The following is a 14900-nucleotide window of genomic DNA, read 5'->3' as shown; positions in this document are numbered from 1 at the left end:
AATACATAAAATCTAAAATCATACAACTTTGTTGTTGATGTTATAAATATTTTCATATAAATAAATTGTTACACAGATAATTCATTGTCAATTTATTTAAAATTCAAAATCTAACATTTGAACGCGTTGACAGTACTGTTGGATTAAGTTAAAAATGGTGTACAAATAATAAAAAAACATTTTTTATTTTATTTACCGTTTATTTATATTTTTTCTAATTTTGTACGTTTTTAGATGTGTTAAATGAATTAATATCTGAAGTTACTTGCTTATTATAAAATGTTTTTAGATTTTTAATTTGTAGGACTTCGTGAAGATATTGTTCTTTTTTATCTATAGAAAACTGTCTCCATAAATGCATATTTATAACAACAGCTTCACATTCGGTCAATGTTTCCAATGATTGTTTTTGTATTCTCGATATACTGGTTAACTGTTGTGTATTAATACAATATGCTTTATCTTGTAAGGCAAGAATAAACAACCTACAAAAAGTACATACAATATATTTGCATTATAGTGTACTCTTTTTATAATAGAAATCGTAGCTGTAGCTATTAAAACAAATATTAAACCTGAATTAAAATTTAAAATTTCTTACTTGCTATATCCTGGTGGTGACACTAATTCTTCAGCAAATATATTATCGCTTAAGTCACTAAGAACCATTGGAGTACCATCTGGTTGTACAATAATAGCATAGTCTATAATAACAAAAATAAGAAACGTACGTTACAATTATGTAGTAACAATTTCTATTTTTAATTATTCATATTAGGCATTGAATTAATTTCTTACTAATAAAATGGCCAAGTTTCGTTGTTAAGCCATTTTTTATGTATTGAGTACCTCCTACTAGTTTTGTTAAAATTCCCCCTAATGTAGGAGTCTCTACAAATCTTATTTGTTTCATAAGTTCATTTAGTAAGTTTTCACTTATTGTAACTCCATTATAAAAAGGACACAATGTTTTAACACTTTGATGTAATATCAAAATAATGAACTTAGTGGTATCGAAAATATTATCATGAGTGCAATAAAACGTAGTAAAAATTTTTTCTAGTAGTTCTGCATTATAGCAATCCAATGAAAGTAAACGTAATGCATTCATTGCCAGGAAATGAATTGGAAAATCGTTATGCAAAATATATTTTAAGAACATTGATTGCAATGTTGCCCATTGTTGTGGTTTATAATCAGCAATATATAAAGATTTAATGAGAGTATGTATTTGAACCCATGAGTACGTAGTTAAATAATAAGGATCATCAATAAATTCTGTTACTGCATGGTTTATTAGAGGAATATGGCAGAAGTAAATGTCATTTAATTTGTTCAAGATATCCAGATTATTTTTGAAAGGTAGATTTTTATCTAAAACAGCAGTACACAATGCGTCTAAAGCACCTTTGTTATAAAAGCTCATATCCCTGAAAGAGAAAATGAAACAATAAGTTAATAAGGTGGTAAAAGTCACATATAGGTAAAGTTGTTTAATATTTACCTGTCTTCAATCTTGTTGATAATAAGACGAAGTAAGAAATTTATTTCTTTAAATTGCAAAAGCTGCCCTCTATCTATTATTAGATCATACACTCTATGCAGAAGATTTTTATTTACAGATTGCTTTGGTAAAATATACAATGCATACAAAGCGTATCTTATAATCTCAAAAGTAAGAATTTCTGTATTCTTGGACAACATATTGGTAATATAAGTTAATGTTTCTAGGTGCTTTATGAAACAAGCAAATTTTAAAGCACATGTCAAAGTAATCATATTACTTCTATCAAGTTCAATTTGTACTTGATTTTGAAAAACTATTGGCAAAGCATGAAGTAAAGATTTAATCAAAGGTAATTTCGTTTCGCGTTTCAACAGATAATATACAATTATTAATTCTTTAATCGATAGATCATTTATATTAAACTTTATAAATTGAAGTAATGTTTGAATTATTGTAGTTTCAGGTGGAACACCAGAACTTAATAAAATTTTTAATATGTATACTATACAATTATTGTGCAAAAATTTTACATTTCTTTGTATTATTTTACATAACTGTTCAAATTCTTCAGAATTTCTTATATCTTTGCAATTTGAACGACGATATAAAAAGCTCAAATGATTAACGGCTTCTATTGTTAACTTTTGTTTGGATTCCCTGACATTCATGTTAATCATGTTTTTAGGATTGTCGTTTGAATTTAAAAAAGTATTTTTTTGTATATTTTCTTTGTGTTTTTCCCATTTCTTAGGTAATGAAGTATCTATAAAATACATATAGTTAAGAAAGAAACGTTAAAAAAAATTGTTAACCATTAATTACATAATATTAATAAATTATTTGTTACCTTGTAGATTTTCGCAATTTGTTAGTAAACTATGCGTTGCTATATAATTTGATAAAGTTGTCCAATTACGTAAATTTATTGATTTAATTATCACATGTTTAATAGCTTTTTCCATCGTATTAGCACGTACGAAATTCAAAAAATTCGAATACAAAAAATTGTTCTAATATCTAGGTAAGTTAACACGGATTCCATAAAATGATGACATTGTTTCTCATAGAATAGATAAATATAATATAACAATACTAAATCAGGTTAGAGTATGAGGTTAGAAAGATAATTTTTCGCAAAATATTAGTTTTTACTCATATGACACCAATAAAACGTTTCGCTGATTATTATAATACAGTCTGAAACAATATTGAATATCATTTTACTTCATATTAAATACAAAGGAATTTTATTATATCGAATACCATCAGACATGGCTCTAAGACGCAAGAGAAAAACATGCTTAAGTTTCCTTTAATTACATAATCTAAAACTAGTACTTTTAAGAAAAAGATCAATTCGATGGGGTAATCAATTGCATATTATTATTTTTTTAAATTAGATTTTAACAGAAAACTCACAAAAATAAAGTAGGAGAATTACAATCAATTGTGTGCACTGTAGGTACCTATATCCTGTAAATTTTACTCGACGTTGAAATGTCGAATAATGAATAAAGTTGTTTTATAAATAAAACAATGTATACATATAAATTACAATTCATTTAACGTCATGTTCTGTATTCATTTTTCAAATAATACGAGGCTTCTTTTACTTGATCAAGGTGTGTGCCTGACTGTAGAGTGTAGCCTGACCCTGACATTGTTTTCCCGCGCATGCGTTTCTCCTCGGCACTCTCGACATCACTAATGGTCTCGTGATCCTCTAGCAAATTTAATGTTCGCGTTTGGACATACGTATATAAATACGTTTTATATTTTATTTAAACATATTATTGAGAAATGATCACGTAAATTTCTTTATCAACTAAAAACTTCTATTTTGTTTATGTTTGTTGTAATTAACATTTAATGTTGTAAGAATGGAAAAAGAAAGGTACTTAATTAATATTCTGACAGTTTCTGTATTTCATGTTATTTAACATATTTTTGTTTGCATCAGATTTACAATGCTACTTTTGGAACCAGGGGAAATATTTTTTGAGGATTATAGTGTTCAAATGAAGGTACCTAATACTTCTAATTCGACAGAGCAAAAATGGATAGACGGAAGATTAAAATTATGTTCAAAATCCTTAGTATTTGTAAATAAGGATATTAATCAGCCTTTAGTTAAAATACAACTTAAAGAAGATATAACTATCGATCAATGCGAATCCGACAATAATATAACAAGGTTGGTATTTATATTTTCTAACCGATCAAAATATATATTATATATGAATTATGTTATTCAATTTGGTTTTATTTATAAGACGCACCAATGTATTGTCGGTCAAATGCAAGCAGTATGTGCAGATGTTGGAGAAAAATATAATCGCGCCATATAAATTTATACATGAACATGCCACTTTCTACTTTTATTTCAACTATGCAAAAGTAGAAGACTGTCTCCCACAAATTTTGCAATTACTGAGAGCGGCTACTTTGCCCACTGCTGAACAGAATGCCATGGTAATTTTAATAATCTTTATTCGATATTTTATATTAAGAAAATAAATTCATTAAACTTTTATCGTTACATAGATTATGCTAATCGTGCATTCAAGACAGTCTAGAGTTTCGTTCGATACATCTTGGCTAGAGGATTTATACGAGCAAGTTGTGTTGGAAATTCAAGCGAATAAAATACTACCCCTTGTTATAAATCCAGGCAGAATTCTTTTAACACACTCAAGAATTTATTTTCAACCTTACAACAATTTGGAACAAGTATGTATTTTACAATAAGTATCTATGAGTCTTGTATAGATTATTAAAGCAATAAATTTGTATCTTCAGTATCCAGTTCTAAAAATACAGCTAAAGGATATTGTTAACATAATAAAGAGAAGATTTATTTTAAGACAAATTGTAAGTATATTATTTATAATCTGTAGTATATAATCGCTATCATTTGGTATCAATTATATTTTATTTACCACAGGGACTTGAAATTAAATGGTTAAGACATTCAGAGAATAAAGTTGAACATTTGTTTGTATCATTAAAGAATCAAAATGAGAGGGATGAACTGTATATGAATTTATTAAGACAACCTGCAGTTTCCCTAGAAAGAGTTCCTCAAGATCAAATGACTATGAGATGGCAGAATGGTTCTTTATCAAATTATGATTATCTGTTATATATTAACAGGTAATTTTCTCATGTACAAAAGTTGAAATATTAAATTACCCTGACAGATTTTGAAATTAGTGCCATTTTCTAGTTTGGCAGATAGAACTTTTCATGATTTGACTCAGTATCCGGTAATGCCATGGGTAATACAAGATTACACGTCTTTTACATTGGATTTGAACGATCCCAGTGTTTATAGAGATCTTTCAAAACCTATTGGAGCTCTTGAACCAAATCGATTCAAAAAATTGAAGGTATTTAATTTATTTGATATATTTTTTTTATGCTTGTGCCAACAAGAAGGTAACAATGTCATTAAATCTTAGGAGCGATATTTGGAGATGTTAGAACCAAAATTTTTGTATGGTTCGCATTATAGCGCACCAGGATTTGTATTATTTTATTTAGTTCGAAAGTATCCTGAGTATATGCTGTGTTTACAAAATGGAAGATTTGACCATCCCGACAGAATGTTCAATAGGTATGTACATTTAATAAAAATAACCATTATTATTATTAATGGGTTCAAAATCAGTTCGAGTTGCTTGAAATTTGTGTAAAAGTAAAAATGTAGGTATTAGAGAAGTTTACATAATATTAAATTTCAACAATAGCGATAATAAATGTATGTGAATGTAATTTTGTATCGTACAGAGAAAACAAACTTTTACGGTAATTGCTTCTTATACTGTAAAAGTATATAATGACTCTGTCGACTCTGCAGAATCGATTTTTTGTTTCACACTTACCAATAAAAACAACTAACAGTGTAGCTGACGTATGGAAAAATGTTTTGGTGAACATGTCTGACTTTAAAGAACTGATCCCGGAATTTTATGACACAAACAATGGTGGTGATTTTTTAGTGAACAGTTATGGTATCGATTTTGGTTATCGACACGATGGTACAAAAATAGGAGATGTACAGTTACCAGCGTGGGCAAATGGTATAAAATTTTTTGTAATCTAAAGATGATAGATATTAGAAACTCTCATACGATTAATTATTAAATTTTAGGACATGCTCATTTTATACAAATATTAAGAAATGCTTTAGAAAGTGATCATGTTTCCCAAAATCTTCATCATTGGATTGATTTAATATTTGGATATAAACAACGGGGAATTGAAGCGGAGAAAGCTGATAATGGTAAATTAATATGTAGTTATAGATTTATATATAAGAAGTATATATTTTATAATATATTTTGTTTCAGTATTTTTTCACTTGTGCTACGAGGGAGCGGTAGATCTAGATACTATTCTGGATGTTAATGATAGACACGGTTTAGAGATACAAATTATGGAGTTTGGTCAAATACCAAAACAAATTTTTACTTTACCTCATCCAAAGCGTTCTGTCACAGTGTTGGATAAATTGTCTACTGAAACTGTTTCAACGTGTTTTAAAAGTGGAACAGGTATATCATATATCGCTCACACTTTTAAATCATACTCTGTAACATATGTAAAATAAGTCATACTTCCTTCTAGAAAGTGAAACTCCCTTAGAGAGAGTTTTTCAACTACACGAATTAATGACGTTTCAATCTCATAAAGAAAGTGTAAGCAGCATCACAATGATGAACAAAGAGAGAATCGATGAAGTAGTGTCAGTGGGACAGGATGGAATGCTTAAATTATACAATATAAAAAACAAAAAATTATCGCGTAGCGTAGCTCTATCATCATTACCACTGTCTTCTTGCATATCATACTATACATCATCACATCGTAATATATTAATAGTGGGCTCCTGGGACAATTCGTTGTAAGTATTCTATATAAATATCTATTTTATGTACTCTATTTTGTATACTTAAATTCCTTCATTGACTAAAATTGTTTTATAGAATATTTTATGACGTTGAATTTGGTAGAGTAATAGATGTATTAAAAGGGCACGAGGATGCTGTTTCTTGTTTAGCATTAAGTCCATCTCGCCAAATTATTATATCTGGTTCATGGGATTGTACTGTTAAAGTTTGGCAAAACTATATTTCTGGATCAAAAATTAAACCAACAAAGTGCTTTATCGCACAATTAGATCATGATTCTAAAGTAACCTGTATGAATATATCAAGGTAAAATTTCTGTATATTTTAAATTTGGCAAAATTATTCATTAAATATTAAATCTAACAAATTTTAATTATGGATGTATTTATAGAGATGAGAAATTATTAGTCTCTGGCACAGAAGATGGAGAAATTTTGTTATGGAACATGGATACTTATAATGTACAATTTACTGTAAAAAGTATGTTTTAAAGCGCGGTAAAATCTCGATTTAACGGACTAATTGGAAAAAGGGTGTTGAATCGAGATTTTATTTTACTGTAGTTGCATCTTTTCTTGTTTCAACATCTTGTATCTTTTCTTTTATATAGGACAAACTTGTAAGATAAATGCAATTGTATTTGATCAAGAAGGTAAGAGCATAATATCATGTGCAGAAGATAAAGTATTGAATATAATAGATGTCTATACAAGTACCCAGGTTTATTATACAACCATGGAACATGAACCTTTAACACTGACATGGTTGGAAACTTTTTTATTGATAGGCGATAGCAATGGAAATATAAATATATGGAATCGCGAGGGAACAATTTTTGTTTCACAAATACATTATCACGATGGTAAAGTATATGTTATATTTGAATTTTCTTATTTATTTCACAAATACGATAATCTTTTTAAACTGGATTTTTTTTTAAGTAATTAAATAATTTTCAGGACCAATTAATGCATTATTAGTTTCTACGGAAAATAATATAATTTTGACTGGTGGAAAAGATAGGAAAATAGTTGTATGGAATTATAAGAAGTTGTAATTCTACATTTATATTACAATTGAAAAATTGAAACTATGTGTTTTATCATAAATCTAATCAGAAATAGTTTAATTTATAAATTGAATTGAATGTAGCAAACAAAAATTGATTACATTTAGAACAGCCATTCTATGTTCATTTAATGAATTTGTATAATATTGCTATGCATTCCTGAGTATTTATAGTATCTTAAATCTAACATGTTACGTTCAATATATTGCTTCTTCTATAAAATTGTGTATCTGTATTTATTAAATTATATATGATATGTGGATATGTGATATGTATATTTATAAACGGTGATTTTAGAGAGTGTGCTAGGCTATTGTTCTGTTCTAAACAAGAACAGAACAAAATCATATGAAATAAAAACATGACACACACTGTTGACTTCATTTATTAGAGATTCAAACGTTGACTAGTAAGTACTGTTTCAAGTCTTACAAAAAACTGGATAGAATATTTAATTATAATATTTCTTTATCAAATACTTTTATATTTTTAATATACTTTCATTGGTGGTTTTCTATCATGATAAAAAAAGATGACTTTTATTTATTTACTTTTCTTTTTTGAACATTTTCTTTATGTGCCTGAATATATATATATATTCCTAACGTTCGTACGAGTAAATCATACAGTACAAGTTTAAATTATTTTTTACCATTATTACCAGTATTTTATCACACCTACATGCACATATACACTGGCTGCCATAAATTTGCTAGGCTTCCAGTTGGTAAAATGAAATTAGCAATGCAATTCTACTAATTAAACAAGTTTTTCAGCAGCCAGGGTATTTTTTTTTGTTTTGCCCATTTTATTTCACTTATTGCTGTTCAACTTTAATTGAGTACATCATAATTTTATTTAATTATAATTACGAATGATCCAGTTGTTTCAATTGTTCATATGTTATAAAAAATATGATATTCCATGGTCCCATTCTAAACCAAGTAGGAACAAAGCCTTTATATAATGCAAGAAATCCTTCAGTTTTAAAGGTCTATAGAAAAACATTGTATATTAGATTATTTTAAATGTACGAAGCTCCTTTTTAGTATGTAATATTGCATACCTGAACAAAACAGTCCACGCTGCCGCTATAAATATGAGGTGATAATGCACCACTTCCGGTACGTATTCTCCTTTGATTCATTAAACGAGTCTAAAATAATATTGTTGTTTATTTGGGAAATTCAGACAAGAAAAATAATTATTGGTTCTACTTACACGAACAACGTCTATTGGAGTAGAAGCCACTGCGCTTCCCATGCTAGCTATAAAACTGGACCTGAAGTATGTATATATAATGTTTAAAGTTGATACAGTATTATATAATCTACTTTTATACTTTTACGTGCATGTTTGTATGTGTGATAAATAAAAAGGATTCATAACTTTTAGAATAGATAATACTTGTCAAATGGGACAAAGAAAATTCTAACAAATATAGATTGAAAAATTAATATGTTTATTAAGACTGTTCTTCAATTTGTGAATATTATCTAGTCTAAAAGTTATGAACTCTTTTTCTCATTATCCTGTATACAAGTATTTTAAATAATCCAGTATCAGTTTTAAACTTTGAAAATATTTAAGCACATATAAAGACAATTATACAATGTATTCTCAAATTTCAATTGTCAATTTCAATTCAAGTCTGATAAGTTAAAGCAACCCTTATCCAAGCACTGCTGATTAAAATGCATATTGTGATGTCTAAGATAGTGTAAACTACTCTTTTTACATAAAAAAATCTTGTAATTAAAAGAATCACAGATTCTTTTAAAATAATGTCCAATAAAATAACAGTAGAAAAGAAAATTTAACAAAAGATGTAACATATCAAAAAATTGAAAATCAATTTAATGCATGAGTGCTAACCAAACAATATTCATGAAGTAATTCAAGATGTTTAATCACTGCATAACAGTTTCAATGATTTTCCTATAAAATAAGAAAATGTTAACTTCCATTTTCATTTTCTGTAGTCATCTCAATATCCATGCACTGTATATGCCCATGCACACGACAGTGTGAAAGAGAACCTGGAAATAAAATTTTTCACCTTTAGAAAAATATTACTTCCGTTTAAACAAATATATCACCAATATAGTACTAATAAAAAGATACTAGTTTTTAACCCACAATATTTCACGTAAAATATTTTGTTAATAATCTGCCATCTTTATAACAAAACATGTATCTTGTGTACCAGTTATAAAAAGATTATGAAACTTAATTGCCTTACATTGAAGAATGTATAAGCAGCAATACCATGAACAAACAATAAATATTTATTAGAAATTTTGCAAAATAAAATTTAAATTTAAATTCTAAATTAAACATACTCACATGACATCATGTACCGTGAAAAGTAAAATGTATGAAATATGTTTGTTTATTATTAGAAAATAATAATGAACATATTACATTTTACACACAGTCCGGATAAGGGTTAATTCATATCGAAATTCAATAAACAATTTTTCATCAAACAAGCAGATGTTTAATATTAGACCAAACGGTTCGTAAATTAATATTAATACCACCAGCACTATTTTCAATAGCCAAGATAATAAAAATAGTATAACAAATATATTTATAAATGTTTATATCCACAATACAAGACTGATTAGCATGGAGTTTTTTTTTCATAATGTACAAATATAATTTACTTACAGAAAATGATTAGTAATACTGTTTTCCAGAAAATCCATAAGTTTATTTTTACTATAGTCATATATAGGTAATTCTACAGCTGCAATAATTGCTGCTCTTTGAGCAGTGGGCCCTACACCCTGCGTATGAAATTATTGATATTAAACATTTTCTTTGTGTATACAGATTATATATAAAGAACATATTAAAGTTCTAAATGGAATACAAATCATTTTACATACCCTCCATAAACCACGAACACCCTCGTGTCGATATACATCTTGAAAACAACCGAATAATGATAAATTTGAGTCTGCACCAGTTACTTGCATACGTACTTTCACTACATCTGTGGGATTAGCTATCGCGCTTGAAATTGCTCCTGCTAATGCAGCGCACGCAATGTTTATAACAACTAAATCATCTGTTTCCCATCTATCCATAGCTGTTTGCTTTAATGAATAGTAGGTGCCAAATTTTATAGTTCCGTAAGTAGCTTGCCTTAATATAGCTGAACTAATTCTATACAATAAAAATATTAATAAGAATAGTTAACGTAATTGATAAATTATACTTACCCAGAATATAAAGCCTTAAATCCTTCTTGTTTTGATATTTGAAACAAAGCATCCGTCATACCGGAATACTTTAAATGCGCATGTCTTTTGTCTAATTTTTGCCCTTGGACTTGTAGACGAGTCTTAGTTGTATCTAAAGGAAATGTACCTGACGAGCAATAATTTTGATAAAAATAATAAATAAAAGTTCTACGCAACATTATATTCACAGGATAAAGAAATTTCTAAAATGGAATTATTACAATTTAATAGCACATACCCAGTTCCGCAACAATTGAAGCTAAACCTCCGTAAATAAAAGGTCTCCAATCCTTCCAGTGACTCTCTCCCATTACAATTTTTGTAATTAAATGTATGCGTTTGTGCTAATGAAATGTTATCGTGTCATAATTAAAATGCAAACTGTGTTTAACGAATTAGGTGCAACTAAGATTTAAAATCCTGCGAAACGATTAAGGAATAGTCAAGTAAACAAACCTCGTTTAGGTTAACTTAATGAAAACTACATTATAAGTAACGCGGTCGCTTAAAAAACATGTTCAAACGAAATAAAATACGCGCGCGTCGGTTCGCTATTGTAATTCATAATTCTGTTATTATAATTTAAGTGTAAATGAGTTCCATACCTATAGTAACAAACATTACCTGCAAATGTAGATGATACAACTTAAATGATATTAATTTTCTGTATAAGCGAAAGAAATAATACTTATGAACTGTTACATTCAACTAAAGTTTTATTAAAAACTTGCTAATGCTGAATTCAACGCGTAAATTGATTTTAGCATTCTTACGCGGATGCCGTTTAAAGCGTTACAAATTGAATACCCCTATTAATACAGACTACTGCCAGTGTGGCCAGATTTGGCATAATTGAGCGCATCGAAATCGACGATAGTAACGACGAACTTCCTTAGCGTCTAACGGAGTGGTGGGGGAAGCCGAGAAAAGAAGATTGAACATGAGATTTTCAAAATTTTAGTAATTCTTTTTTCATTAGGGTACTTTCCTTATATCTACATAGGTTGGCAATTAAGAATGCCTATCGTAAATCATTTACGACACTATTGGGAAATGTAACTGACCCTAGAAGTCTCTTTCAATCTTGCCTAATTTTTTTAAAAAAAAATCTATTTACTCTAATCTAGTTAATTGACTGTTTTCGCATTAATTGAAAATTCAGCTTATTATATCGATAAAAGTTTATTAAAAGAAATGTACACAAACAGATAATACGATTCAAATATGTAGAAAGTTCAATTAAAAAAATATGATTTGTGTTTATCTTTAAATTAAAATTGGAATATACTTATTTTGATACTTAAGTATCTACTTGTTCGCAATAGATTGTGCATTTTATGTTATTCCTTGTACAGTTACGTGTAAAGAATAAACGTTATTGAATAAAATAGATAAATTTCATTGTAAATAAAAGCTGTATAAAAAATGTATTACAAAATTAACATATAAATTATTATAGTCAATCAGTTCTTATTGGAATCCTTAAATGTACATCTGTACTATTACGGTAAATATATACTTGTGCTAAAATTGCAACATCAATCATAACTTGAAGCATACCACAAATTTCAAATTGAATTGGAGCTTCTTTCATAATAAAATAGCATGTTTTAAGCGTATCACCTAATGTCCACATAGTAACCATAAATGTGCTGAAATCAAAAGTAGAATTACTTAACAAGGATAAGTACTCGAGCAATTATTTCTCATTATTAAAATACTAGCTTCATACCTCATACCATTAGTGGATTTATTTGAAACATTACAAAGGAATTGCGGTACTCCAAGCATAGCTTCTGTTAATACTGCAAGTAATCCCACTGTTTCAACAAATATTGGTACATCTACTAACAGATATGTCAGGATTCCTACTAGTATCCCAAATAATAGCATGAAATTCAAATAGGATTGAAAATTTGTCCATTTCCAGAAAAAATTTATATCAAAATCTATATAAAAAAAATTCAAAATGATATACGTTTAATAGAGATTATTGGTGAAATATTGAATTAAAATTTCTGTTGTTAATTTTATATTTAAAAACTTACCAGTAAATACGTGATCTCTGGCTTTAATCATCTGACTTTTATTTTGTACAGTGATACAAAGTTTAATCATAATAAACATAGTAATGATCATAAATATACTTTGCAACAGAAGAGGTATTTCATAACGCTTTCCAAACCTGTAAGAAAAACACGTATCTCTATCTTAATTATTAATACCATAGAAATATATATAATCCGTTTATAATAAAGATACGAACCAGAAGAAAATACGTAAAGTGTTAGCTATTAAAAGTGCAAGGCATACATAAAGAGAAAATCCTTCTGCATTTTCTCTTTTTTTAATTTCCCTATACTGCAATACGTATGGAATAATTCCACCAAATATAATTGCTCCTGAGGCAACCCAGTTTGTTATACCTTTAATGGTCAGCTGTTCATAGACATTATTCATTTTAATGTAATTTTGTTTACCTACATAACATGCCACTATCTACGAGTGGTGGTTCAGGTTATATCACCAAAGTTTTTAACCGTCATATCACCAGTTTAATCATTCCGATTAAATGAATCTATGACGTTAATAAGAAAATTGATAAATTTCAATTTAATGAGTTACTACATACGAGATATAGAATCACGGACAAGTATACACGGCATTATTAGAGATATGTACAGAGATTGGGATTGGGACAAATTTTTTTTAACCGTGAACTAGTGTCTCTAGCGACCAAACTCTCAAACTAATGCGTGGCTTTACTTCCAAACGCAGTCGATATCTTTATCTATTTTCATTTGTTGACTACTTCACTCCAAAATAGTAATTATTATACTGGAACAACAACTTGTACAAACTTCTATTCAATCTGCATTTAATTTTGTTATATTTATTTCAAAATACAGACTGTCTGCCTGTTATTTTTTGTTATATAAAAATACAGTTTTTAAACCATTGTTTTAAACTAGATTCAAATCGATTAGAATTTTTTTTTGTAAAAATTTACGAAAATGTCTAAGATGGCTGCGAAAGGAAAATTCTTGAAAAAAACATTACCAAAAATAGATCACTCCTCAAGCTTGCGAGTAATAATTCCTGCGGGAATGGCAAATGCTAAACCACCGCTTGGATCACAACTCGGACAGGTTAAAAGAATTTCTGGCTACTACTTACAAATCAAAATATTGAGAAATCAATAACATTTTCTGTACGTTTTAACTGATTGGTATGTTTTCTTTTAGAGAAACATCAATGTAGCAAATTTTTGCAATGATTTTAATAAGAAAACTGAAAATATTATAGAGGGTATGCCTCTACCATGTCGTGTCAAAGTAAAGGCAGATGGTACTTATGATTTAGTAATTAATAACCCACCGGCAACATATTTCTTAAAACAGGCGGCTGGAATAGAAAGAGGAAAGATGTGTAAAGGTAATAATAATAAATAAAAATAAGCGAATGATTTGTATCATTATAATTGCATTTTAGGTGAAATAGCAGGTAGAATAACATTAAAGCACTTATATGAAATTGCTTGTATCAAATCGCAGGACCGGTCTTTAGCATTGTTAAGTTTAGAACAGGTTTGTAAAATGCTTGTTGGTATTGCTCGTACTTGCGGAATTGAAGTTGTGCACAAGTTAGATCCAGTAGAACATGAAGAATTCATGAGATTGAGAGAAGAGAATGTTCAGATACGTCTAGAAGATATGCGATTGTCTAAAGAGGCCAAAATGCTTAGGACAACTTAAACTAATTACATTGTATTCATTTAATAAATATAATTATAAAGATATATATTTAAGTACGCTATAAAACATTATTATTATTATTATTTTGACCATAAAATTTGCAATCTTTGCAAACCAATTAATTCTCAAAGAAACATTTGGAAAATAATCTTATGACTGTTGCGTGTATATATAATTATAAATCATTAAATCATACAATTGCAATTAATTACCAGAGTTGCAATTGTGATTTAAAAAAGTCCAAACCAGAGATTGAAAAGAATGTGAACGTCTCTCAAGAAAAATTAGTATATTGTCTTCTATTTTATCAACGACATATCCATCAGAAGCGGAAACACGCGACTTGGTTAATTTCTTTATTGCCCGACAAGCGATACGTAAAAGTAAACCAAGCCGTGTAAAGGA

At 28.4% G+C, this 14900-nt stretch overlaps 5 protein-coding genes across 11 annotated transcripts; 2 read left to right on the top strand and 3 right to left on the bottom strand.

Annotated features, from left to right (window-relative positions):
- Positions 1–204: 204 nt before the first annotated feature.
- Positions 205–3142, bottom strand: LOC122398890. Of its 3 annotated transcripts, none has more exons than XM_043399155.1 (7): positions 2927–3142; positions 2355–2704; positions 2038–2270; positions 1505–1692; positions 799–1430; positions 602–704; positions 205–485 (listed from the first exon to the last, which is right to left on the bottom strand). In XM_043399155.1, exons 2-7 carry the CDS (start codon positions 2467–2469, stop codon positions 215–217), a joined length of 1542 nt encoding a protein of 513 aa, XP_043255090.1. In that variant the 5' UTR covers positions 2470–2704; positions 2927–3142; the 3' UTR covers positions 205–214. The 3 variants fall into 3 exon arrangements, with proteins under 3 accessions (XP_043255090.1, XP_043255091.1, XP_043255089.1); XM_043399156.1 differs by having other exon boundaries at positions 2355–2524; XM_043399154.1 differs by having other exon boundaries at positions 2355–3142.
- Positions 3143–3251: 109 nt separating this feature from the next.
- On the top strand, positions 3252–7631 carry LOC122398889 (protein FAN-like). 3 transcript variants are annotated; one of them, XM_043399152.1, is made up of 17 exons: positions 3252–3401; positions 3468–3701; positions 3781–3979; positions 4052–4237; positions 4307–4378; positions 4452–4660; positions 4734–4896; positions 4969–5123; positions 5411–5589; positions 5661–5792; positions 5860–6063; positions 6137–6413; positions 6496–6726; positions 6812–6900; positions 7031–7072; positions 7121–7282; positions 7380–7631. In XM_043399152.1, the coding sequence occupies exons 1-17, from the start codon at positions 3388–3390 to the stop codon at positions 7475–7477; spliced, it is 2646 nt and encodes an 881-aa protein (XP_043255087.1). In that variant the 5' UTR covers positions 3252–3387; the 3' UTR covers positions 7478–7631. The 3 variants fall into 3 exon arrangements, with proteins under 3 accessions (XP_043255087.1, XP_043255088.1, XP_043255086.1); XM_043399153.1 differs by having other exon boundaries at positions 7208–7282; positions 7380–7630; XM_043399151.1 differs by having other exon boundaries at positions 7031–7282; positions 7380–7628.
- Positions 7632–8001: 370 nt separating this feature from the next.
- On the bottom strand, positions 8002–11551 carry LOC122399206 (mitochondrial uncoupling protein Bmcp). 3 transcript variants are annotated; one of them, XM_043399707.1, is made up of 8 exons: positions 11346–11551; positions 10979–11160; positions 10720–10867; positions 10384–10663; positions 10163–10281; positions 8711–8771; positions 8556–8645; positions 8002–8483 (listed from the first exon to the last, which is right to left on the bottom strand). In XM_043399707.1, the coding sequence occupies exons 2-8, from the start codon at positions 11049–11051 to the stop codon at positions 8358–8360; spliced, it is 897 nt and encodes a 298-aa protein (XP_043255642.1). In that variant the 5' UTR covers positions 11052–11160; positions 11346–11551; the 3' UTR covers positions 8002–8357. The 3 variants fall into 3 exon arrangements, with proteins under 3 accessions (XP_043255642.1, XP_043255641.1, XP_043255643.1); XM_043399706.1 differs by having other exon boundaries at positions 11365–11551; XM_043399708.1 differs by having other exon boundaries at positions 10979–11084; positions 11365–11551.
- Positions 11552–12033: 482 nt separating this feature from the next.
- On the bottom strand, positions 12034–13378 carry LOC122398883 (solute carrier family 66 member 2). The gene is made up of 4 exons (XM_043399145.1): positions 13007–13378; positions 12789–12925; positions 12473–12689; positions 12034–12392 (listed from the first exon to the last, which is right to left on the bottom strand). Exons 1-4 carry the CDS (start codon positions 13198–13200, stop codon positions 12200–12202), a joined length of 741 nt encoding a protein of 246 aa, XP_043255080.1. The 5' UTR covers positions 13201–13378; the 3' UTR covers positions 12034–12199.
- A 228-nt stretch (positions 13379–13606) lies between these two features.
- LOC122398880 (39S ribosomal protein L11, mitochondrial) lies at positions 13607–14539 on the top strand. Its single transcript, XM_043399143.1, has 3 exons — positions 13607–13889; positions 13986–14175; positions 14233–14539. The coding sequence occupies exons 1-3, from the start codon at positions 13755–13757 to the stop codon at positions 14493–14495; spliced, it is 588 nt and encodes a 195-aa protein (XP_043255078.1). The 5' UTR covers positions 13607–13754; the 3' UTR covers positions 14496–14539.
- The last annotated feature ends 361 nt before the right edge of the window (positions 14540–14900 follow it).

The sequence above is a fragment of the Colletes gigas genome, unplaced genomic scaffold (genome assembly GCF_013123115.1).
Source record: "Colletes gigas isolate AHSC1104 unplaced genomic scaffold, ASM1312311v1 Colletes_gigas_Sc00012, whole genome shotgun sequence".
Lineage (NCBI taxonomy): Eukaryota > Metazoa > Arthropoda > Insecta > Hymenoptera > Colletidae > Colletes > Colletes gigas.
This window is presented reverse-complemented; position numbering and strand designations above follow the sequence as displayed.